The 26,075-nt window shown below is 40.1% G+C and overlaps 1 protein-coding gene and 3 long non-coding RNA genes across 8 annotated transcripts; 2 read left to right on the top strand and 2 right to left on the bottom strand.

Annotated features, from left to right (window-relative positions):
- Positions 1-207: 207 nt before the first annotated feature.
- six3a (SIX homeobox 3a) lies at positions 208-4,170 on the bottom strand. Its single transcript, XM_030155618.1, has 2 exons — positions 3,334-4,170; positions 208-1,536 (listed from the first exon to the last, which is right to left on the bottom strand). Exons 1-2 carry the CDS (start codon positions 4,023-4,025, stop codon positions 1,344-1,346), a joined length of 885 nt encoding a protein of 294 aa, XP_030011478.1. The 5' UTR covers positions 4,026-4,170; the 3' UTR covers positions 208-1,343.
- A 589-nt stretch (positions 4,171-4,759) lies between these two features.
- LOC115433984 (uncharacterized) lies at positions 4,760-11,986 on the top strand. Of its 5 annotated transcripts, none has more exons than XR_003937450.1 (3): positions 4,760-5,615; positions 7,207-7,328; positions 7,572-11,986. It is a non-coding gene; the product is annotated as an uncharacterized LOC115433984 (long non-coding RNA). The 5 variants fall into 5 exon arrangements; XR_003937452.1 differs by lacking the exon at positions 4,760-5,615 and having other exon boundaries at positions 6,443-7,328; positions 7,572-7,707; positions 7,939-11,986; XR_003937451.1 differs by lacking the exon at positions 4,760-5,615 and having other exon boundaries at positions 6,443-7,328; positions 7,572-7,707; positions 8,822-11,986.
- On the bottom strand, positions 6,368-6,622 carry LOC115433986 (uncharacterized). The gene is made up of 2 exons (XR_003937453.1): positions 6,553-6,622; positions 6,368-6,446 (listed from the first exon to the last, which is right to left on the bottom strand). It is a non-coding gene; the product is annotated as an uncharacterized LOC115433986 (long non-coding RNA).
- Positions 11,987-13,115: 1,129 nt separating the features above from the next.
- Positions 13,116-18,359, top strand: LOC115433987 (uncharacterized). The gene is made up of 2 exons (XR_003937454.1): positions 13,116-15,351; positions 16,654-18,359. It is a non-coding gene; the product is annotated as an uncharacterized LOC115433987 (long non-coding RNA).
- The last annotated feature ends 7,716 nt before the right edge of the window (positions 18,360-26,075 follow it).

Raw genomic sequence — 26,075 nt, forward strand, 5'->3', positions numbered from 1 at the left:
TAAAACTTACTTATAAATATTGTTTCCTGAAATAAAACCGGACTGGTTTTTAGTGGGTTCACCCCCTGAATAATCTGGTTCTACATAAGCCAGTGATGAACATAATGCCCCCACAATCCAATAATGACCCACTATGAACATGTGTTGAGCCACTTATCAATATCCTTGTCCGTAATCGGATGGAGAGACAGACAGCATGCAAAGATGTAAAGCAAACTGAATACTGTATTTGATTTAGAGATGTATATATAACATTAACATAATAATCACGCAAGAAAGAAACACTGAATAGGATAATGTAAATAAGCGCTGTGAGCGACCCTGGGGCGGGAGGGGGTCGTCTATAGGCTGGATGAATGTAATAACCTCATCCACGTCTGAACCCTTTTTTCTTTCTTTTTTTTTTTTTTTTTTTTGTATACATAAATGTTGCAACATTATTGTAACCCCCCCCCCCCCCCCAAAAAAAAAAAAAAAAAAAAAAACCAAAAGCAACAAAAACGCCTAGAGCACTTCAGTTGTAAGATTTGACAAATATTTTATGTAGGAACACCAAGTCAAGAAAAGTGAGGAAGGGATAGAAAAGAGGATGAGACGGGAGAGAGCAATAATTATGTACAAGCATATTTCTACACGTATATTACAGACCGGGAGAATGATCGCATTATTTAAGATATACATAATTCAATATAAAATTTTGAAAATAAAAATAAAAATCTGATACAGTCATAAACGATTCCGTTCGACATTTTTTGACCATGTACCCCACACAGGCAGTGACAGAAGTGTATTAAAAAGGTGCTTACGACTTAAAATGATTGTCTGATGAACAAAAAGTAAAAACAGGATTGCATCTTGTCTGCATGGCGGCTGCTTCACCGTCATCATCATCATCATCATCATCATCATCAGTTGGACTTTAAACGGAGATGGGGAAAAAAGCGACGAAGACACCAAGACGATTTTATTCCCTCTGATCGATGTTCCTGATGGAAAATCTTGCATTCAGGTTATTTTCCCTGATTACAAATTTAAAAAAAAAAAAAGAAAAAACAAACAAACAAAAAAAAAACATCATGCAAGTAGTCTAGTAGTAGTAGTAGTGGTGGTGGTGGTGGTGGTGGTGTGGGGGTATGAAGAGGAGGGGGAGGCGTGGGTCCGTTGAAAGCGCTTTTAATAAAAAAAAAAAAAAAAGACGTGCTTTTATCTCTTTTTATTTTAATATTTATATCAATCGGTCCTTTTTTCATCCGCGATATTTGATAAGTCTTTTTTTCTTCCTCTCAGGTCCATTTTCCCTGTAAATATTTCTCTTTTTGTTTGTTTTTGTGTTTTTTTCCGTATCATACATCGCACTCCGAGTCACTGGATGTGACCGACAGGATGGACGTCCCAGTATCAACTCTCTCTGTCATACTGGAAACGCTGGTGGTGGGACTGGCCGCGGTCGAAGGCGACTCTGCCGAGCTGTGAGGGGTGAGGCCGGCCTCTGAGAGGGACCTCATACCGGTGGGTCCTATTGCTTGGTGCTGGAGCCTGGAGAAGAAAAGAAGCGAGGAGGGGAGGAAAAAGGAAGGGAAAATTGAGAGAAATGGCAATTAGACCTGAGAATGTCCCCCTTCCCCTCCTCCTCTTGCAAAATAGGGGTTCAAGCTCGCCTTTCTTTCCCCCTGCCGGCCCCAACCATGCATGCATGCTTTTATCAAACAGCCAGCATTCAGGGACAAAACACAGCACTATTTAGACTACCAAATGTTGGACCAAATCTAATGTTTTTTTTTTTTTTCCTTTTCTGCCATATTCTTCTTCTTTTCTGTTTATTATGATTATTATTATCTGCTGCGGTTTGTTATTCGTTTTGTTTTTTTCTGTAAAAGTAGGCCTATTGGACGCGCAACTCGCCAATGTATGCTTTAAAACGCACTAAAATAAGCTATATATAAAGAGTTTTTATTAAAATGAATTGGACAACACGCTGTATCTATTTTGTTCCTGTTGTTATGTGTTTAGTGTCAAAGTGCACATGCTCTACATTATTGATATACTATTTGTTTTTGTCTTATGGAGCACGGTAAAGCTGCACTTACATAACTGCACCATACACAAAAATATGATGATTTATCCAACGAGCATATACTTTCCAAATGCAAAATATAATAGAGCTTTAGCAGAGATGTGTTTTTTTTTTCAGACTAATGGAAGTGCAAGTGTCTGAATGAGTGACGTGAAGATCCAGGTTACTCCAATCATCCTAAATGTTTATCTCCAATCCACTCACGATAATAACTCCATCACTGAGAGATAATGTCAGCGTGGAAATATATCTATTCATTTAGCAAAAAGATTAGAATAGTATTCATATGGCTTAGTACTCTCTGGTGTATTTTCTAATCAATTATAGTATTTCAATGGAATGATACCACACTTAATGTTATGAATACAGCCTATGCCTTTTTAATACGCGTGCTCATTTTAGTTAGGTAATATCAATAATATATCCATTATCCTTTGAGATAATCTTTTTTATAATCTCATGTGACATGTGATGTTAAAAATATAAATTTAGGCTACTAGTACATACGCTGTAGCCTATACAAGCTTATGAGTCCTTACAGCTTCAGTAACATGAAATACATTTTTAATAAATTACCAACGAGTGAAGAAAATAAATAAAAATATCATACAAATATGACTTTAGAATAAACTTTGGTAAATACATTTTTCAGGCCTTTATTTAATTCTTTTTAAAAATGCATTAAAATGTACTAAAGCTCTAAATGTATCTCCCATTGTTCCCTGTTCATATGTTTTTATATTAAAATACTTAACTTTTATTTCTTGCAACTAAAAAAAAAACATATGACAATGACATACAGTGCGCAAAAAATCGCATAATTTATCTAGTATTTTTAACGTATTTTTTTCTTATGGATGTATATTTTCGGGTTACTTTTTGGAACCAAACTTTGGTTAGTGTGTTTTCTGTGATATTGCCACACTTCGGTCAAAGTACCGACACGGTTCATTTAAAGACTTTATCTGACATAAATGTTATCGTAAGATAAGTGAATAAAATGTCAGATAAGTGGTGTGTATTTTAGTTTTACGCGCTGTGTTGTCTGTTTCGCTGTTTGTCCTGATTCCATTTCAAAACAAAAATGTCGCCGTTGCCTTCTCCTCCCCCTGACAGACACACTCCTGTTTCCCTTGACAGTCTATCTGTAAGAACAACTCCACGTCCACTCAAACTCGTCTTTTTCGTTTCAATTCACCTTTTGCCGATAACCCTTGCGTAAAGCTTTGCTGTTCTGCTGGAAGGACAGAAGCGCCTACCTGTTTTTGGCCGCCGCGGCTCTGTCTCGTTGCCTCCGGTTTTTAAACCAGTTTCCGACCTGTGTAGGAGTGAGTCCAGTGGCTTGAGCCAGTTCCCTTTTCTTGCTAGGGTTTGGATACGGGTCCTGAAGGTACCACTCCCTCAGCAGGCTTCGTGTCCGCTCTTTGAAACAGTGCGTCTTCTGCTCGCCGTCCCAGATGGTCCGAGGCAGCGGAAACTTCTTCCGTACCCGGTACTTATCAACCGGTCCGAGCGGACGCCCGCGGAGCTTCTCGGCCTCCTGGTAGTGTGCTTCCAGCCACATGGCCTGCAGTTTGCCGTGCGAGTCCTTGGTGAACTTGTGGTTCTCCAGGATGTGGTACAGGTCTCTGAAATTCCCCGTGTGGAACGCGACCACGGCCCGGGCGCGCAGGATGGACTCGTGCTTGTTGATCGCCTCGCATGCTCCCGGAGCCACGGGCAGGGACCAGAGGAAGCGGCCCAGCCGTTCGATGTCCCCGGTCTCCTCCAGCGTCTCGCAGACGCTCGCCACCTGCTCCGGGGAGAAGTTGAGGGTCGGTAGTTGAAACATGGACAAGTCTTCTGGAGACCTGGTGGTGGGAGCGCTGTTCGCCAGGAGCAGAGGGCGATCAGCGAAGTTTGGCAGGAAGAAATGGGAGGGATAAAGCTCTAAAGGGGATCTGAAAACCATGGAAATGACCTGAGAGAGAAAGAAAATTATCGAGAAAAAGGAAAAACCGAAAAAATACGGCAAGTAAAAAAGATTGAATGATTCAATGGCTATCGCCTAATGACACCAGCCTCATAATATCTCCCCCCTAAATCCGCCGTTGAGTGTAGCATTGAAACATTTTGTTTCCCTTTTCTATTGGTCTTCTTGGTGTCGTTGTAGCGTTGTCATGGCAGCCCTGCCAATCACTGTCAAGCGTGCCAATCATTAGCCAGTACGTAGCGCGAGGCTTTCACCACTTGTGCAGCACGCACAGGGGGTTATCAGAGTCTCCGATCTCCACAGCAACCCTCCCACCGCACCGCGCGCATCAGGCACAAGCCAATGCTCGCCTATCTGCTGAATGGAATGAGCAATTAGAGGGTGGAATATTATTGCGATCTTAACGAGGCTCGTTAAAGCTAAAGAAGATATGTAGACTGGAGATGCTTAGCGGAGACGGGAAGGGAGGGAGAGGCAGAGCTTTAAAAGGGTGACAAATGGACATCCAATGACTGCACACGGGAATACACGTTTTGAAAAGAATCGAGTCAATTTGCACATTGTTTGCGCATATTTTTTCTGTCTAGTTACTTTTTAATTCCTTTCAATCAGATCATTTATTTTTTGTTGAAATGAATTGAGGCAGGATCGTTCAACATTTTTCACTCCAGCCTGTACGTTATCATTTTGACATTTTTACTTTCTAAAGCTGTAGTCACTTGTGTTCTTTTGGCTTTTGCCTTGGGAACGTCGGTGTTTTTTTTTGTTTTGTTTTGTTTTTTAATTAAATACTGTGTGGCTGAATGTCCATGTGAGCTTTATTCGGACATGGGGGTGTGTGTGGCCGCTGTGTGTCGGTCCTAGTGGAGGCTGCAGTGTGATGCTGCTCCTCTCCTGGCTCCTGCTGTCCCCGGCCCTGCCTCTGGGGCGCACGACGCCAAGTCTGCCCCCCTGCCCTCTGCCTCCTCTCCAACCAGCAAAATATGTTGAACCAAACCAATATCGATGTCAAGATTAAACAGAGATCATAGCGTTTTAGTTGGAAAAGTAATTTGCCATCGGCAGTGGTCTTTGATGCCATCCATTTGTCAGTGGGGTTTGATAACAAGTCCAACCCTCTAATTAATGCCATTAGTATTGGAATTGCAATCAAATGGCGACATGAAAGCTTCTTGGGGACATAAAAGCAGTTTTCATTCATTTGATCTGGTGGTAAGGACAAGATCAATGTCCACATCCAGTCACAGGACTCGGCTTACAGCAGTAGCTACGGCGGTGTGATTTTCATGTTTATGGTTAAAACGGTTTCATATTTAGACAGGGCTTATAGGGTGTTAAAATAGTGTGAGTTCACTCCAACACGAACAGTGCTCACATTGTGAAAGGGCCGTGTACAAGGCGTAGCATCTAGACTCCTCTTAATCCGTCCTCAATAAAGCTGACATAATGATCCTAAGCCGCCTTTCTACAAAATCATTCAGGAATTCTAAACTTTTCCTTCCCTCACCCACATTTGCACATTCTCCGCCGCTGCCCACATAGACCACCGACCTCAACCTTGGAGGGACAGTGAGTAAACCAGCCTGGCATGTGTCTGTGCAAAGCGTTTGTTGTCATTATCTTAGGTTTACTCACTTTTTATTGTGTGACTGTGCAAATATATGAAACTCTGACGCACCTTCAATGCAATAAATACTTGAACGCATGCATCTATACCTGAGTGGAAGTGGGATGTGTACGTGTGAATGTGCTCTGCAGGTGCATGATACAGAGCCGGGGTTGTGATGATCTCGTTGCAGGGTCAGGAGTTTAGTGTGTACTGTATATAAATATATATATATATATGTGTGTGTGTGTGTGTGTGTGTGTGTGTGTGTGCGCGCGCGCGCGCGCGCGTGTGTCTCTCTCTCTCTCTCTCTCTCTCTCTCTCTTTGGGGGTATTGTGCGCGCGCGTGTGACAGGTTGTGTCTATGGGATCAAACCTGTCCGCTGCGCTGCTCTACGGACCTCAGGAGAACTAATTCCAAGTGGCACTTGAATTGGTCCCGTTGGAAAGCTCCGTGGACTGGAAGTAAAGGCTGGTATTTTAATGCCCCCCACCCCCCACCCCCCCCCACCCCTCCCACACACATGAATCCTTCCCCACTGTCACATATACGCACACACACACACGGGCGCGCACAACCCCAACATTATTAAGATGAGAGTGCAGGCTTAGTCCGAATATGCAAAGCCTCCTACCTGACTGGGTTCCTGGTGGACCAATTTAGGTGATCACCATTCAAGCCAAGGCTGCAGGTATTATCCAGTATTATGTTTTTGAGGAGCCTTGTTTGGGAGTAGCCCTCGCAGGCAATTCGGAAATCACTCCTAGAAGAGACTAGAGGTGAAATGTAAAACCTGAATGGGGATTGAGGAGAAAAAGCCACTAGTAATTCACATTCTTTTACATGGCTTTTGTTTACGTTAAGCATGTAATTAACACCCCCCAAACAAGTTTATTCACCTGCCGTAATTGTGTGTTTATCCGAGGGCTTGCTGAATGTTCGGAGCAGCGGGGGACTGGAGCTCTGAATGCGTACCGAGCATTTAGCGTCTTCTCCGTTTACTTACAGCCTAAGCCTCCAGACACGACAACACAAACAACAGTTTACACAAAAAAAAGAGTGGGAAAAAAAGAAAGAAAGTAAATAGGATGGTCAAGCACGTCTATCACCTGCTTCATTTCATGTCACATCAGTTTTGTGGAATAATGATCTACCAAACTTTGTTTTGTAAAGTTGTTAATAGAAACACTTATTATCAGTAACATTTACTGATGAGGTCAAGACACCGTCTCTTCTTTAACTTAGACAGATATTACTACACGTATTATATCATAAATGCGTCTGATCCCATCGGCTAATTGGCCATTAGTGAGTTATTTTGATTATCAGTCTGTTCCAATAAGAAGAGCAAATAAACAAAGCTGGTGTTACGTCATGTACGAGAGAGAGAGGGAGAGAGAGGGAGAGAGAGAAGAGAGAGAGAGAGAGAGAGAGAGGAGCACCGGATGAGAGGAAGAAAGAAAAGGTGTTGACTGTAAAAGGTAAGAGGGAAAGAGAAAGAAGGAACGAAAGAAAAGTTCTTGTTTTGTTTTGTGCTCCCTCGTTGACCCCAGTTTGGCAGAGGCTGGTCAGAAAGACAGCACACACCTCCTGGCAAACACTGGAGAGACTCATGTGGCTGCTCCTCCAACCTGGACTCATCTCAACAATGCACAAGATCCTGAAGCAGTGACCGGTGCGTAGAAAAGAACGGTTTGAATACTTCTACAGAATAAGTAGGCTCATTTTTTATTGGTTTAGATGTATGCGTGCATGCAGACATTTATTTCTAAACATTTTCATGCGTTATCCACGTGTAAGGAGTAAATAATTCTGCAGTTTGGTAATTTAACGCTGGTGTTTTTTCCTCTCCAAACACAACAGGAGTTACCCTTTTTGGTTCTTGTGTTTCTTTTTGCTCTGCCTCGCCCCTCTGCAGAGCTGAGAGCATGCAGAGTCCGGTCACCGGGATGTCAGCGCTCCAGTTTGGGACCGAGCATTGCAGGCTGCAGGTCCTCTGTTCATTCAATGGTCACTTTCCTCAAGACCGGGATGGAAATCCGACAGCGGCCCCTGTAAGTTAAGTATAAGTTAATCACACAAATGCTTTTCTGTTCATGTCCAGTCCGGAATTGCGGGTCTTTTTCAAGCACTTTTATGAAAAAATATATTCAAGGCTTTTAACCTCCGCGCAGACATGGTTGAAATTGCAGTTACTGACTCTCTCTCGAATAAAAAATGCCGGTTTTCAATGTGGTAATTTCCCTCCTTTTTTTATTGACCGTGCACCGTATGGATATGTGCAGAACAGATGCGTGATGCTGCCGTGACGGGGCGAACCCCTCCGTCCCATTCTGCTCCGGCCAGAGTACGGACACCAACTGCGTCCACACTGTAAAAAATATCCACGCATTCAATACTGTGCAAGTTTTAATGGCACTTTTTCCAGTAAAAGTCCCAATCATTCAGAGTTAGGGCTTTCATTTATTTGCATCAGATTTGTTCTTTATATGGATTTGCGTTATGTTGTGATTTATAGATTAGTAGGCTACAGAAAAGTTTAAATGTGCATAGTCCACATCTGGTTTTCTTTGAGATGCCATGCTAAGACTACACAACTCCTGCTACTGCTGGGTTAAATTTAGTGAAATTATCTAACAGCTACAAATTATTGCTTTGTGTCGGAAAAAGACACGATACAGGCTGAGAGTAAATGACTTGCGACGTGCGTCATTTTTTGCAGCGCTCTCTCCTATTAGGTTGGGCAAAGATATTTTTTCATTTTCTTCTTTTGTCGTCGTGAATTCGTGTCGTTTTTTCTCATGGGACTTAACACAATTAAAGTATAAAATTAATCAAACTATTAAATAAGTTACTTTGCGACTTTGTGCAAAGTTATGCCAATTCTCTGCGTCTGTAGCCTATATTGTCGCATTCGCAGGTGCAGCATCCTGTCCTCGTTTTAACATAATATTTACAAAAGTCAAAAATGATTATTAAAAAAACGCGATTGGTGACTGAATCTATATTTTTTTCTGGAAAAAAGTGCAATAATGATCTTCTGAATATGGCGCCAACTTTAACAGAAATTGTCTTTCAAAAGTTTTTTAACATCTCTCCCTCACTCTCTTCCCCTCTCCCCCTGTCTCCCTCCTTTCTTTTATTGTTTTTATTGTGTGGTCTCATTAGGGGGACTTCCTGGCAGGGCTGGGAGCTTGTATCGGAGCTGTCCAATCAGTGTATTTACACGGGTTGTTAGCGACAGTTAATGAGGGCTCCTCCCCGGGCCGGTAGAGAAAGGCGCCTCAACATTAAGATTTACCTTGTGTCAACTCGTTACTTCTAATGAACCTCCATGCAAAAGCCTCCTCGTTCTCAATGGAGCCGTGCTCCCGGATCTTGTGTGTGAGACCTTGGAAGAGTGGCGCTGCAAGCCGGCCTCCCTCTCCCCCTTTTCTTCCGCTCACCCTTGGGAAGAGTTGCTTTTTTTCCTGCAGGTCCGAGCTCTCTGATGCATGCATGTGTGCATTTGTGTGTGTGTGTGTTGAATTTAGCCTATATATTTTTTTTTAAGTGTATGAAAATCACTTTTACGCAAAGTATAGGCTATTTTCATTTATCAGAATGATATTAACGCATGCATATTTGAAGATCTGTTAAAAAAAAAAAAAAAAACCCTGAACATATGCATTAAATATGACATTTGATCAAAATTAGTCTAATTGGTGTCTAATCATCTCTTACAAGTGCGAGTGGAGGCAGAAGGACGCAGAAGAAAGAGGAGGAGATGGTGTTTGTGTTTGCGTGCCCGTATCACAAACCTCATATATCTTCTATTGTTTGCTGAATGAGGCTTGACATGTCAGCTTATTGCCTCTGTAAAAGTTCACTTATAATCACTCTCCATCCCCCAACGGAGAACCGAGCACAGTTCTTTGGCCCTCCATCCACCCCTCGCCTGGCCCCCAGTGTGGGTTGTTGAGCCGCATCAGCAACACATCACTGCCCCTCAATTCAGGTACAAACTGGAGGAGTTTGGCGGATCCCTGAAGTGGACTCCCCTCTAACTCCTCTAACCCACCGAGACATCACTTAAAAATCAATTATGCCAGTCCAGTCTCTTCCTCCCCAACTGTCGTCATTTCCTAAACAGGTGGCCTTAACACTTTTAGAAGGATTTAGAAAACACAGTATTTGTTTCTGACCTTTAACGTTTCATGAGCCTCTACATCCTTATTCTTACAAACCAAAACGCTCATAAACATAAGACACAGTATACACATTTAGCTGCAACATATTCCAGTAAAAGCACAAATAGAGAACATAATTTTATTTTGTAGTCTTTAGATTAAATGCAGACCCCACCATTAGGTTTACTGCATCCACCGGCACGTGACATACCGTCTGTAATTCACTGACCACCTAAGACACCTGCAGGTGGGAATGACAGTTTTCATGTCACACACCAATGCAAAGTGACAACCACTTGCAGCCTGAAAAGATTCCCTGATATCGCCATATATCACCTCCATGTTGTTTACATTTGGAGACACGTCCCTTCCATCATTAGTGTACCCATGAAGTGCTCTGGTCCCCAGTGTGGAGCAATGTGACACGGAGCAGCATCGCTGGAGGAGGCCGTGTGCTCACTCTTCCAGGTAGATGGGTAGATTTGGAGACAGACAGAGAAGGAGAAGTGTAATGGGTGCATATGAAAAGCGTCGCCCGGGGGTTTACATATGATGCTCACCTTGCCCCCCTCTCTCCCTCAGACTTGCATTTTTGCCAGTGACTTTGTGCAAACACTGCGTTTTCTACTTGAATGCAGTTGTGACTTGCGAAAAGATAACACTGGAGCCACTTTAATATCTACGCAGGATGAGCATGTACACCCATAATGCAACCCCAGTGGGCCTATAAAACTATAAACTCATACATCAGCGCAAAGAATTTCTCATGAAAATATGAGTGTTTTCGATTGGACCGTCAAGGCTGGTTAAGCGCCGCGACTTTCACAGTAGAGAGGAGCTGTGGAGATGGCCCTTTGGCCCGGTGTCACAGGAGCTGACAAGCCGCAATTAGTCTGGCTGACACACCGCTCTATAAAGCTTTGTAATGTGGGAGGCATGAATCCTTCATAGAGCATGCGTAAATTGGTGAGGTCCCTCAGCTCTTTGGCCATGCAGCCTCTTGTAACCCGGGTTCAGATGCTGCTGGGCTGGCCGAGTGACCTCCTCTATTTTAACATTTAAAGTGGTGAAACAGCCTTGTATTTATAAGAAAGTGATACTTGGAGAGATATTAAAGTGGTGGGTTTGTCCATATAGGCTACAGAAGCAGATGAGTAAGTACAGCAGTGCCATTCTCCATATGGAAGTCTTCAGAAAGGAGTTGGAACAGAACATTAACATATAGATCAGTTATAAAAGAAGCAATAAAATCACCTTTGAGTGGCCTAGATGTGGAGAAAAAAAATCACCTGATTGCACAATGAAACAGCTGTTAGTTTATACAGTGAATGATTCTAGAGGATATGTCTTTCACAGTCTGTGTTTTTACACATTTTCCTGATGTCTATTCTGTGGTAAGAGCTGGTTACAACACAAAGCAAGTATGGTGGAGTCAGATCCTTTAACACCAAACAAAGACACATATCCATTACAAGGCAACCAACATGCTTATAGTACATACCTATTGATTGTGCGTATAGCTCTGTTACGCATTGATTACAACATTAGTTAAAATAATATCATAATATATAGTCTAATTGTATTAAAGTAGGTCTATAGAGAGAGTGGTGAAAGTGTGTAACGTGCAGTATAGATCACCTCCCTCAGAATGTTGCTCTGGTTATCTCTGTCTTCATGTCTTCTCTCTCAGCGGATAAATGCCTTCATTAAATGCATTTTGTAATCGACTAACGTGAGTGGTCCATACAGATCCATATCGAGTAAATGTACCCCCTTCTCCCCTCTTCTGCCTGGTGTGTGTTTGTTTTTGTGTAGCTGTGAGAAGGTGATCCTCGTGGTGTCATCCAGGATTTAATAACTGTCTCAGGTTTGGTTTTCTGGGGTGTTTGTATGGCCTGCAATGAACCAAACCCAAACCCTCTCTCTCTCTCTCTCTCTCTCTCTCTCTCTCTCTCTCTCTCTCTCTCTCTCTCTCTCTCTCTCTCGCCCCCTCCCCTTCTTAACTGCAGCTTTTGACATTACTCCACTCGATTGCCCGTTTACCCCCAAGTCAAGTTTGCAACTGCCATGAAGTGTAAAAGAGGTGGGCCATGTCATATCCGCTCAGTGTGCAGGAATTGTTGGCCTGCACGGTTGCAGTCATTGTTGAGGAGAACAATTCCTGAAAAAAAAAAAGGAAAATGGAGCAGGCAGGAAGGCTGCATTTTAGAAAAAGTTAAAGAATAGATGCACAATCCACTCTGAAGCTTTGCACGAAGGTTTCATCACTGCTGTTGGAATGTGAGTTTATCACAACAAAACAACAAACTGTTTCACAGATTTTTTTTTTTTTTTTCCTATACACTGCATGGGATTAGGACGATTTGAAGTCTGTATTGAATTTTATTTACTAGTTCAAGCTATTATCTTTAACTCAGAGTATGGGGATTGTGTCAGATTAACAAAAAGCAACACACTGCATGAATACGTCCACTTTTAATGCGTTAAAAAGTTAATTTGCTCATCCCCCAAAATACAATCTCCACTGAAAACCTTATGATAAGTGTAAAGTCTAGTAGTTTTATTATCATGGGGTCAGTTGGAGTGAATGTACGCATGATCCAAATTTTGTTGTGTTCATAATTTATGACCAAAACCCCAAACTTTTGGCGTTTATGTTGTCATGAGGTTTAAGTGTTGTGAGTTTATGTTTTGTCTTTTTTTTTTAACCTCAATATATTACATTCGGTTATGCCATATCGGCTCAATTTGCTGTCACCGCTGCCTTAGGCCTCTCACCATGTCCTTTTAATGTGTGTAATGGCCCACCTTGTGTAACAGTGTTTATTTTGTTGTAGGAATTAGTTATTCTGCTTTATTTCCCGTTAAACCTTTCGACCACTTTTGATTTCCACAACAGTTTGTCGCATTTTAAAAAATAAAATTCTTCCTTTACCAGCTAAGTGGCGTTGTTGTCTCTTACGTGCATCAGAATCAAATGTCAAATTGTTACATATAATACAGACTATTGCGCTTTGAGAATAAATAGTTGCATGTGTTTTGTTTTTTTTTTTTCTTCGGAAGTTCTACATATAGGAAACGCATTATTGCAAACCACTCCTGTCTGGCCTCAGGTGTGTCTGTATCCAATACGTCACAGTGGCGCAGCAGCCAATCAGAGACGCGGACCTGTTCTGCACCTGGATATTAGTTTACAGGTTAATAACGGAGAGAAGAAGAAGCCAGTTAGTTACGGGTGAACTGCCCCCATCCTGTCTTTTTTTTTTTTTTTTTTTTTTTTTTTTTTTTTTTTTTTGAACTCCTGCAGGGATCAGTTTTTAGGCTTGAGGGAGTGCGTAAAGGTGAAATGTAGCTATACAGGTTGCAGAAGAGAGGAGGAACTGGTCAATAACATTTTAACCTGATCAAATCATAGAAATTATACCAAAGGGATCAATCAGTTTTAGTCCTAGATTTGTGTAAAGTACAAAATAATTTACACTTACACTATTCGTCATGTTTTTAGGATTTTGCAGCAATGCTTCTAAAGAGTTTATTGCTGTTTTTCATCATTTTCATCATTAATCATCTTTAAAGTTTACAGGAAAAACAAGTTTATATTCTAGTTTGATTACACCAGAAAAATCAAAGAGCTACTATTCCTAGAATTAAAGATTATACTTGATGAAATGGAAAGTTTCGGTGTTTTTGGTGACGTAATGCATAGCTATTTCTATTATTCCCCTCACCAGGAGGCTAAAATATGATTAGTTTATTTCCTAACTGTGATCAGTTGTCTCAGTACTACCCCGCTGCCATACAGTATCAGTAGTTTGGATCAAGTTGGATCCGCGCACCACGCACACCCACACCCTGCTACTGAAACCATAATGTTTTCATACGCACGGGGCTCATCATACACTGCTGAAACCACTGAAGCCTGCATGTAACCTGCCAGCCTTCCAGCCCTCACACGCAAATACAATAAGAACCAAAGCGATCTCATCATAACAAACATGTGAAGAAAGCATGATGGAATATTTAGAAGGTGCTGAAGACTTGACCACCTATATAGACTTGACCTATATCTCCATCCTGCGCCATGACGCACTGACATATTTCATCCTTATTATCGAAATGATCATTTATTATTCAAGACAGAATTATTAGCATCGGGTGGCAGATGTCAGAGCGCGACGGAGATGTTTATGTTTGACTGATTTAAGGAGCCATTATCCCGCCTGCCTATCAAACATTTATGCGTGGGGCAGCTGTAGTTGTGGATCTGTCCTCCATCACGTCTCCTGTGGCCGCTTCATTTCTCATCTTAAGAAACCACGACCTTTCCACTCAGTTAACCTATTATCTTTTAACATTTAAGAGACAGCTCAGGCACAGAGGAAAAATAATCCGAGGGCTTCAAAAGCGTTACCAGTGAAAATGTCGTATTAAATGAAAAAATAAAGAGCTATAGTGACCCAAAGTGCATTTGTAGCCTAAATTATAGAAAGAAAGATAAGCCTCAGTAGAAACCTTTTACAGTTTATCACGTGTGTGAACATAATTATTAACATTACCCTACTGTAAAAAAAAAAAAAAAAAAAAAAAAAAAAAAGCATCTTTAATTTACTGTTGATCTCTACATCCATATTATTAGGAATTTAGACGAATATTAGTGAGTTTTCCTTTGGTGCAAAGCACTGACTGATGATGACATGTTAGAAAAGATAAAAGCAGAGCAACTAATTGTCGTGTGAGCAATAAAAGAATCATTATTCTACAAATAAGAAGCAATTACTAGTTGTTAAACACTCTAAAGATTTATCCATCTCATGTAAAGTCATGTTTTTGCTCTAACATTAAAGTTTATTAGGATGTCACTAAAAACCCTAATAATGATTTATGCTTTAGTTTCAATTTCACTGCTAATAAACATCCCATAAATCCAGGAATAAAATTTAAAAGTATTTGCTATGTTTTATTTGTGCTTGTTTGGTCGCTTCTTTTGATTTAACCTCAAAATGTCCCCAAATGCCCCATAAAAATCCAATCCAAATCGTTTGGGAACTGAGTATTTCACACGAAAAATTCTGCACTCCAATATAATATTTTCTCCCTCAGTCCACTGTGGTCCAGCCGCCATGCCTTTTTGTAATTGCCCTGTAAACACGGTGGTTTTCATTCTTCTGACCCCTCCATGAACAGCACGCCGCAGCCCTCGCCGCTCCCTTCCACCTCTTCCAAACAGTTCCACACAATGCTGCGTGTGCGTGTGCGCTCTGCGGTATGTGGGCTAAATGTCACGCAGAGGTAATGGGAAGTAGTCGGAAGGTAAGGTCGAGGGTTCACGGCGGGGTTAAAGAGACCCGTCCACGGCTCCTGTTTGCTTTTTCCACAACTCCGCTTCCTTCCTACAGGAGGATGTGTCCAGTGCCACCATCCTCACCCCGCAACAACCCCGTCACCGCGCAGACCGTGTTTGTTTTTCTGCGTTTATTAAATCTTCCCCGGCAGGAAAACAACCAATATCACCACGTCACTGGGGTGCAAGTAAGTTTAGCACTTTGCATCCCTCCTCCACTCCCACAGAAACCCTTTGTGTTCACACTATTTATAACCAAAAAAAAAAACTGTTGTGAGCACGTTATCCTTTGGAACGTTTTTACGCACAAGATTATTTATTTATTTATTTATTTATTTATTTATTTATTCATTCAACAACAAATAAAATAAAGAAGATTTGTTTTTACATTTTTGTACTACATTTACGTTTTCAAGGTGTATTTTCTAATTTAAATCTTTTTTTTTTTTTTTTTATCACAATAGCAAATTCAATATTTTATTTTAAGTGGATCTTTATGTCGTTTACTTATATTCATTTGACTTTAGGATTTTCTTTTTTGTTGTGGTAATCTCATGATGAAAACTGCAAATCACATGGATTATTCACCATCTTATTAATCATTCAGTACTTTTTTTTTTTTTTAACAAATTAATTATTCCATAAATTATTATTTTATGTAAATTGTCTTTTTGTTATTTATGACTTTAAGAATGTGGCATTACATGATTTAAAAAAAAAAAAAGTGATAATAATAGTATTTATTATTATTATTATTTGTCTGAGCTGCAATAGGCAATGTTTATGTTAAGATTACTTTGCTGGTACTTTAATTAAACTGAACAAGGAATGTACAAATTAGATTTTTTTTTTTTTATTTTTTTTTTTTAATGTCTTTCTATATTCTGTGGTTACAGCTTTAACTATTTTGGTCTTACTTATTCATTTTAAACTAATGAGATATGCATATATTATGCAGAAGAGTGTGATCTAAAGTTGCCCAACTCATATATTACTATTTCATACATTAAGTTATTGTCTATGGAAAGTCTTCAGATGTCAGTGTTCACACTTTTTGCATCATAAAACCATCTAAACTGCAGTAATACAGCAGAATCACAATGGTAAAGAGAACAAATAACAAAGCAAATATGTAAAGAAAAATGTAAATCTAAAACAAATGGCATATTTTTAAGGGTATTGTAACAAGGATGTTAACCCTGAGATAAGGGTTAAGATACAAAGCAACGGATCTCAGAGTATAAACCTAAAAATGATGACAGGACACACAATGTAGGTGAAGGCAGCAAAAAGACAGAGGAAAAATAAAACGGAGCAAGAGCCAAATCTGCTCAAAGTAGACAAATGAGCGTCACCTGATGAAAACAGAGCAGCAGAAGTACAGCTGGGCTTTGTATTTGCACGTAGAGGGCCCATTTTGTTTTAGCTTTGCCTATACCCTCTCCCTCTTCTTCTTCCCCTTCACATCCTCTCTCTTTGTGTCCGTATAGAGACATCTATACTGGAGACAGGAGACTGAGATTTTGGTCGCCTGCCTATCTCCTCCTCGCCATGGCGCCCCTGAGACCAAGCAAGCAAGGAGAGTACACATACACACACAATTTTAGCTGCCACAGAGGAGAACAGCTTGGCTCTGTGTTACACTGAAAACCCACTTTCCCTCAAACAGACAGACAGGTAGACAGCTGGGTGTTATGCTAAATCCCTTCCCCCATGTGTCCCTCCTTACCGGGGCTCCACTCTTACTGTCACTCCTCTCTCTCTGCTGCTGCTCTCTTTATCTCATGCCACATGCTTAGAGGGGAGAGGAGGGAGACTGTATTTGTAAAAATGTAACTATGATATGATTGTGCAATGGGGTGTGATTTATCAATTATTTAGAACAAATTTTTGGGTTTAAAATTGTGTCATCAGTCGACACAAACAGCAATTTAACGCAACCCAAATGATGGAATCATGTCTGCAGCAGAGGTGATATCTGTCCTCCTCCACCATGACCCCAAGTTCACTCCTTGTAAGCACCACTTCACCCCAAGCCCATGTTTGGTGTGTGTGTACGTGTGTGTGTGAGTGTTTGCTTGAAGCTTTTTGATATCCTGTGCGTGATAGTGAGAGAAAGATGAGAGGGGATGATGGTCAGGCTTGGCCTACTGACTCATCCACAGAGAGTGTTGAGTGTGTTGAAACAGAAATGAAGCCATCACACACTCACTCACTTTACACACACACACACACACACACACACGCACATGCAAGCTGACAGCCTCTTCCCATCAGTCTTTTGTTGTGCTTTCCAGTGATGATGATCTCACCACATAGCAGGACTAAGCCTCAATAGTCAGACAGTCACTCAGCCAGCCAGTCAGTTTGGCAGGCAGACAGGCAGCCAGTCAATAAACCCATCAGTCATTCAGCCAGGCAGCCATTAGACTGGTGGCAAGTGAGTTGGCAAATTATCAAATCACCAACTTATTCAGTCTGTTAGGCAGGTTAGCGATCAAACAAGGTCCTGTACTCTAATTAGTATTTGATTTCAGCTTTAAACTTGGCACTTATCATGTTATTCCTAAAATATGATACCTGTGTTTTATTGGGTTACTTTTATGAGGAAGTACCAGGATCAGAAAATAAATGGACTGAAAGAGGAAGAAGAAGTGCATTAAAAAGAATGACACAAAAAGTTTACTACAGCTTTTTTTTGTTGTTGTTGTATCTTTTTACCCCAGTGTAGTTAGTATATTTATCTAGGGTTTTTTTTTATAATTAGGATTTGCAGCATCGGGTCAGAGAGAAGTCGGGACAATAAATGTTCTTTTCTTCCTGTTGGGGCAGTTGAAGGAGACTCAAAATAAGTGAAGAAATGCTAAAAAAAAATCGCAACAATCTCACATTATATTACTTGCAAATAATACAGTAGTTTATGAATGAAACACATCTATGTTTACTACTGGGTCACTGGGCTAAAACTTTACACAAACACAGCGGTAGTATAACTATATATACCTGTTTTAACTCTAGACTTGATCCTAATCTTATGGTTTATTTGCTTGTACTCTGGCTTGTTGTTTTTGGCATTGAATTGTTTACAAACTGTCATCCATTTATATTTTTTTCATCTTTTTAATGTTTGTTTTCCATGTAAAGCACATAAACTGCATTTTTACTTGAATAAATAAACCTCTAATTCTTTACCTTCGTATGTCTCACTCAGTGTTTTATTTTTTAGCATAGGAGAATATAATATTTTTGCAGGAAGACTGACTTGTACCAATGTAAAACAATATTAAGGCACCTGAAATATCTTCAATAACACACTGCAAAGATGGCACAGACATCAGTTTTTACATAGGAAAGAATCTAATTTCAGCAGTAAATGAATCTTATCACCGTACAATAAATGTACCCAGCCTAAAAATACATCAATGTTTGTACAACTGATGAAATTCAGGTTTTGGAAAACATAAAGCTTCCTTCCTATACTTTTCATTTAAATCTGTCAGATAAATGTGAGTAAAGTGTTGGAGGAGATTAAAGAAAAGAAACAATCTCTATTGTTAGTGTCTGAAAAACACATTCTGAGTGCAGAAACTCGAAAAAGAGAATAATATCGTCCAATCGATTGTTTACCAGATAATAGTGTGGCTGTTACTTATTGAACACTACCCACTTGATTGAGTTTCACTTCCCTCAGGCTTTCCCACAACTCCAGCTTCAATTCAAGAGTGCACACTAAACAGATTTATTATTTTATTTTGTTATTCTAAATGAGAGTCAGGCGTTAATATGCAAGCGGTGTGCCTGATGAGCATGAACAAAACAGAGTGCTGGAGTTGGAATATTCTAAGAACAACTGTATCCGTTGTTGTGCTAATCCTAAATGAAATATGTATTCAGTAAAAGGATTAGGGCGTCCAGTGTCATAAAAGAAACCACTTACCAGCACCAAAGGTAATTTGTAACCTTAGCAACTGCTTGTGGAAATGAATGGGGGATTAGGATTGGCTGCAGCCAGCGTTGTCCTCGCACAGTCAAAACGACCTACACACACACACACACACACACCAATGTTTTGTTCATACTTAATAGTAGAAACAAATTCACGCATACTGAGCACATACAGTATACGGGCATAAAAGCGCTGGGGAAAGTTGAACACATGAACACACACAAAAGGAGGTCTCCAAAAGTAAAAAGTAAAATGAGGGCAAGGGAAGAAAGAAGCTCAGGTTGTGGACAAGTGTAAAAGAGGCAGAAATAGAAGGTAAAACAGGGGAAGTATGTTAATTACCTGCTAAAAGTTCAACAACAGGTCAAATGAAGCGACACTATTTGTTTAAGTGACAACACTCAGACAGTTGCATGTGTTTAAGTTTGTCTCCACCTTTGTATTGTCATATTTGTGTGTCTGAGTGCGTGTACATTAGGTGTAAATTCCAGGCCTTGTGTGATAATTCTCGAGAAAGAGAGGCGTCAACTGTGCCTACAGGTTCTCACATTACACTTAATGATACTAACTCTTGTTTCAGCACAAAAGGTTAAGAGTTTATGCATTCATACAGACAGAGGAGAAAAGGCACAGACTGACAAAAACATAATATAAACACATTTATGGTTTAGATTATACGCAGGTGTAAAAGGGGGACACGGAGATGTAGGTTCAATGAGAGGAAGAAGGGAAGGAAAGCACAAGAGGGATTATGTTCTAAATAACACTTCTGTCTGGTTGCACCTCCTTGTTGGAGACATCTCAAATAGCTAATTGCTTAATCATGTGGAAGTGACAATAGCCCAACCTTGTTCTCATCTGTTCTCTGTCTTAATCCCTCTGTCGTTTTGTGTGTTTCCTGGCTGCACATGTGTGCATTTGTGTGTCCCCTCACTCTCTCTGTCTTCCATTCCATGTGACTCATCATCTTTCTTCTCTCACCTCATACCTTCTTACTTTCTGTCACTCCCTCTGTAAGTGTGGAGAAGCTATTAAAGCAGTGGCAAATGGCTTCTCAGGTGACATTTGCTGACATTCAAGGAAGTGCATTTATCAGCGTACTACAGTTCACCTTGGTGAATGAAATCCATTTGTGCTGCTGTGATGGCCTGGTGGCCTCTCTCCCTCTCCCTCTCTCTCTTTCCCTCCTCTCCATCCTTGTCCCTAAATGGATGCCCAGTGTACGGGGAAATGGCAAGGTGGCGCATGGCTTCGCAGCTGCTCTCAAATGTCATGCCGGAAAAAAAAAAAAATCTTTAATGGGCTAAGTGTAGCCTTTCCAGCCCTAACTTGTCAGGTAATCAGAAATCTCTCTCACACACTCTCTGTTTCTTCTTACCCACCTTTTCCTCATTCCTCAGCTCCCTGGGGCCATGACACACCACTAATTACCTGTTATACCAATCGGAGAGTAGGACGGCATGAAAGAGGAAGATGGCTTTTAAGGCAGGAGGATATCACATCCTCCTCCTCATCACCTTCATTCAGACACACTGCATATTTTTAGCTTAGGTATGAATTGTTTTTTTTTTTTTATTCAGCAAAGGATAACTCTTTGGCACTGGAGTCACCTGGAATATGACACCCTTTTTTTTTATAGATGGGTGATTTTCATGTAAGTGAGGGGATTTCTTTCACCGTGCCAGCTGGAACCACTGTTAACCTGTTGTCGATTGTTGCTGGTTTTCTCAGAGGTGTAAAGGGAAGCATAGGAGGACAGAATATACAACTCAGAGCGCAAATAAATATGCATTTGTACAAAGAAAAAGTCCAAACATGTTTAAAAAACACTGAGTTTACATTGAAAATACTTACTTTAAAGGAAGGATTTAGGATGTAAGGTGTACTTTCAATATCAGTATGACTGACATTTTGGCATTTATAGGGTAAAGCCTTTCTAACTGCATGGAATACATTTTTAAGAGTGCCTTATTTAACGCAACAAAATGCATCGTTAATACTGAAGTATGTAATGTGACGTGTCTTCCTGGCAGAGGTTTCCATTTCTCCCTGTGGGTGTCAGATGATTGACAGTTGCACTGTAATGCAATGCGAACATGATCCAAAAACACTTGCGTCAGACACAAGAAAATAACAATAAAACAAAAGCAGTGACAACAACGAATTAAGACTGCAGACGCTGTTTTCAATACTGACAAAGAGTTTAATAGCTCCAAAAGGCTTCTCATGAAACAAAGAGCAAAGCCCGATGCTTATAACTGTAGTGTAATTATTTATGTGATGTTCCAGCATCTTGAACAGTTTAAGGTAATTAAAATGTGGGAAAGCATTTGCAGAGATTCAGACTGAATCGAAATAGAAAAGGTAGGAAGGATAAACTCTTCATGTTGGAGCACCTGTGGAGCAGTGATGGAGGTTCTGTGGAGAAAGTAAGTAACAAATGGAGGCACAAGTCTACATATATGATTTCTGTTTTATTTTTGTTCTTACTGTGAGGAGATTTTATTTTCTGCCCGAATATAATCACTCTTTTCTAACATTCTTTTTTTTTTTTTTTTTTTTTTTTTACAAGTCATGCACACAACAGCAGTGTGTGTGTTGTGATTAAAATGCTAATGCCTGGTGAGGTGCTGCTCTCCAAAGTGCTTTGTACATGGACAATAGCCCAGGTCAGTGTGGTGAGGCGGGCAGGGGAAGGTTGATTGTCGGAGAGGTGTGGAGGCCAGGGGCAGCCATGAAGCTAACACACCCAGTCTACCAGACCCATTCACATGTGCACACACACACTTGTATATCCACATGGTCAAGTTCACATAGGCAGATAAAAGCACACAGTTATAATGGAACAGGTACAGACACACAGTCAAATAACTGCTGGATGTAAAAAAAAAAAAAAAAAAAAAAAGGTAAGATGAAGTAAAATTAGACAGAAATGAAGAAATAGAGGTTGTCAGGAAAAGGAGATGTGGGAGATGGACAAGAGAAAATGATTGATGGACGTGACCTTTCTGTGCCATCTACAGAATACTTTTATATAGTTTCTTTTAAATTTCTACATGTATGTATATATATATATATATATATATATATATATATATATATATATATATATATATATATATATATCTGTACCACTGTACCACCTTTTCTTCTTGTACATGTTGAAATACAGACACGTGTATATAAGACACGTAATCTAAGTGGCATTTTACCTCGGGAATACTGGAATAAGCCATTGCTGCTTTTTAGTAGCTCTATAACAATTTGTTTCCATGTACAACAGCCAATAAACTAAAATGTGTGTTAATGTTTTAAAGGTGATTTGAAGGATGTTTGGCTTTTCATAAGGAAAAATACAATTGCGACTTAAAATGAGTAAAACGTTTTTTTGTTCTCCTTTATACCGAGGCATGCAGATAAGATGGAATAAGGAGTTTTTAACAACGTGACATTTTAAAAAACATCTTTCCAGAAATGCTATCCTATTAATTGCTTGATAATCTGTAAACAGCTTTTGGACTGACCGAACTGTTGTCTCCATGGAATTGGATAAGCAGCAGAAGTAACCAAAATGAGCTTTGCATTAGTAGATACCTTTGTTGAAAATACTGCTTGTTGAAAACCTCTCCTGTGAAAATGATTAAATTGAAGGTCAGAGTTATGTTGCATTTTTCCCTTAACACATGTACACATGAATCCTCCAGTGGAAGCAGCACAGTGCTATGTTTACTGTATGTCTACACAGAGCATAAGCACATGCTCACATCAATCACACAGCACATATGAACTACACAAAAACACTAACTGTTTTCTTTCTTTTTTTTTTTTTTTTTTTTTTTTGTGAAGCAAGGTTTTATGAGTTTGCCATTTATTCTGCCAGCTCCGTGCACTACATTTCCAGAAAAACAGACCCTTTAAAAGTCAGCCCTTTCTTCTTCCCCATATTCTGGAATTTAATAGTGCTTGGCCTCTTTATTGATAAGCAGGTTTTCCATTCAGAGGAACATGGACTGCCATACAAAGACTTGAAAACAGGGAATGACCTCTGGGGTCGCACATCATTTGAGAGAAATAATTCCATTTTTTGCAGCCCGGCAGTATAAAGATGCAGGTCTCATGCTGTTGACGTATTGTACCACAGCAAAGCTACGGGAAGGAATGTAAAGCAGAAACACAGGGACAACTTTATCTTTTCACTGAGCTTGGCTCTCACTAGCTTCTGGCTCTCCTGCCCTCCCTCTGGGTAGCATAAATAGGGGTCTCTTACTGTGCAACACGGGTGCTGTCAGGGATTCATACCCACACAGCTGAGTGAGACCCATCTCTCAGGACCCTTTGTGCATGTGTGTCCATGCATGTGTATGTGCAAACTATTAGCGTAGGTCAGCTCAAAGAAAAGGCCACAAAATATGTTGTCCACACCTCTCCTCAGACAGCCTGTCCATGAAGTGCATTTCTGTGTTAGAATCTGGGACACATGTGCATGAGAGAGTGTGTGTGTGCGTGTGTGTGTGCTTGCGTGTTAGCATGCCCCCTGCAGACTTTGCTATGCTACCGACAGTGAGCTGACGTGAACATGACTGAGTGTGTGTCTCAGTTATGATAGGGGAGGCAGATAAAATGTCAGTCTGCCTCCTTAAACCACCTCTCCATCCACTCAGGAAACACAAAATTATTCATGTCTGTTGCCTGTTATTCTGTTCACAATACTGCTGGTTTCTGGTCTACATCTTTATCAGAAAACACTGGTTTGTAATTTTGAGAACTCACAAACATCCAAAAACTGTTGTAATAAAGACAATTCAACACTGAAGAAGTCTGTGTTTTTTATATTTTATACAAGAAGGGAATTAATGAAGTATAAATACTTCTTACTGTACTTATCTACATATTGTATATGATACATTTTTCAGGTATCTATACTTTATTTGAGTAACTGACAACTTCTTACATTTACTTTCCACAGCTAAGCACATGTATTTTTCCTATGCTATCCAAAATAGGCCCGCTATAGAAATTTTGATTAATTTTCTTATTTTTCATTACATTTAATGTAATTTAACCCAAATGGATAAAGCAGTAACATTAAAAATAATGCCTTTGTGTATCTATTGGTGCATATCACACACACAAACAGAACAGAACAGAAAATGACACCTTAGAAAACAGGAAAGGGAGACTAGAAATGGTGTCATGATGTTTTAAGACAGATGAAAAACAAGATTTCACATTAACGTTAATAAAAACAAAATATTCTCAAATTAAGGAACAAATTAAGTTTCAGTTTTTTTCTTTCCTTTTACTGAAGGTAGAATTGTTTAACAGTCTTCACATTACTATTACTTGAGGTCTTTACACAGAAACATCAGATTGAAACGACCACTTGTTTTAATTTTACACTTAAAGTATATTCCGCAACTTGTAGTTTTGTTTTTTTTGCTTTTACTCAAGTAAACAATCAGTACTTCTACTTTTATCAGATTTTTTGTCTTTCTTTTTTCTCTACTTGAATAAAGAGCATGTGTATGTTAGCTGCTCCTGGTTATTGGTTTTAAAACTTGCATTCAAAGTACAATATGGCTGTGGAAGTAATCCTAAAAGTCTTACATTGAGATAAATAAACCTGTATATACAGTATATGCATACAAACATGCATACACACAGAAAATTATAATCTAGTATCTCTCCCCCTAATATTTAGTAATTATTAATTATTAGAGTACGGTGCTGGCACTTCTTAAGAGGCTGATGGGGCCACGGTGATAAGATGTAGCGCCACGCTAATAGTGCCATCCACCAGCACGACACTTCAAAGATGCTGGGAGTGGCAGCCATGACACTTTGAGGCTCCGCTGAGGAGGCCGTGCAGTAATCATAATTGTTTCTAGATCAAGAAGGCCATAATTAATTTGCCTGTCTTGAAGTTTGTGAAATAATGGCTGCTAGTACAGAGAAGACAGCAGAAAGCTGCGTGTCTTTGTGAGGAAGCATATATGTCTATGTGAGTGTGTGTGGGGGCTGTAGTTTCTCTCAGAGTAGCTTAGTTGTAATGCAAAAGCAATAAGGACAGAAGAAAAGGCGTGAAGCAATATTTAAATGGTTAGCTACATGCTGTCTGTCCGCAAGAGGAACCTAGGTGGTGTGTATTTGTGCGTGTGTGTGTGTTAACGCCGTCCCATTGTGATGGAATTGAAATGCCATAACAGCGACAGTTTGTCCGGCTGCTTCTCTCCACTTAATAGTTCTACTGCGGTGGTATTTAATGCAAGGGCCCCTGGCTTTTTAAAAACTATTTAAAAGAACGCACACAAATCACAGTGTGTAGAAAATGACCGTCTTAATGAAAACAGTGTTCCTCCAATACTGCCCTGCGGGACACCAGGGACCTGGGGGGAATTCTTGGGAATGCATGGACCACAGGGTGCAGAATAATGACCATGGAACCTGGGCTGCACAGTGCACGCTTGATATGCTAAAAGGCAGGACTGGTAGCCTAAGGGCTGAGATGGAGGGGCAGAAACATACATACATAAACACTGGGCGGAGACAGCTGCTCCTTAATAACCTTTGGTAAATGGTGCCAGAAGCAATTAAAGTGCTCAGGAAGAGGAGAGAAAAGTGTTTTAACTGATATGGTGAATCAGCTAAGGTTTCCAAAACCTGTTTTCATAACTAAGTTTCATAACTAACTAATATTTGAAAAGTGTAACTGTATGTAACAATGTGATTTTATGATAAATCACTTGTTGCAGCAGTGTAAGTGACTGTCTTAAGCCTCTTTTACACAGCACTTCTGTTATGGGAATATTTTGACTTTATTCTGGAACGACATCTGTGTAAATGAAATGGTGGGATCATTTGGTCCCAACTCTGTAACACCTCTGGAAGTAGTAACGGATCTGTGATGAAGGTGGAATCATGATTTTAGAATGCTATGTAAAAGGAACACCTCTCGTTCTGCAACCA

The sequence above is a fragment of the Sphaeramia orbicularis genome, chromosome 15 (genome assembly GCF_902148855.1).
Source record: "Sphaeramia orbicularis chromosome 15, fSphaOr1.1, whole genome shotgun sequence".
In the NCBI taxonomy this organism is placed as follows: Eukaryota; Metazoa; Chordata; class Actinopteri; order Kurtiformes; family Apogonidae; genus Sphaeramia; species Sphaeramia orbicularis.

Coding starts and splice junctions, on each gene's coding strand:
- six3a (XM_030155618.1), bottom strand. CDS start 4,025: ATGGTTTTCAGATCCCCTTTAGAGCTTTATCCCTCCCATTTCTTCCTG. Junction 1,537..3,333: donor GCCGCGGCGGCCAAAAACAG/GTAGGCGCTTCT, acceptor TTTCTTCTCCAG/GCTCCAGCACCAAGCAATAG.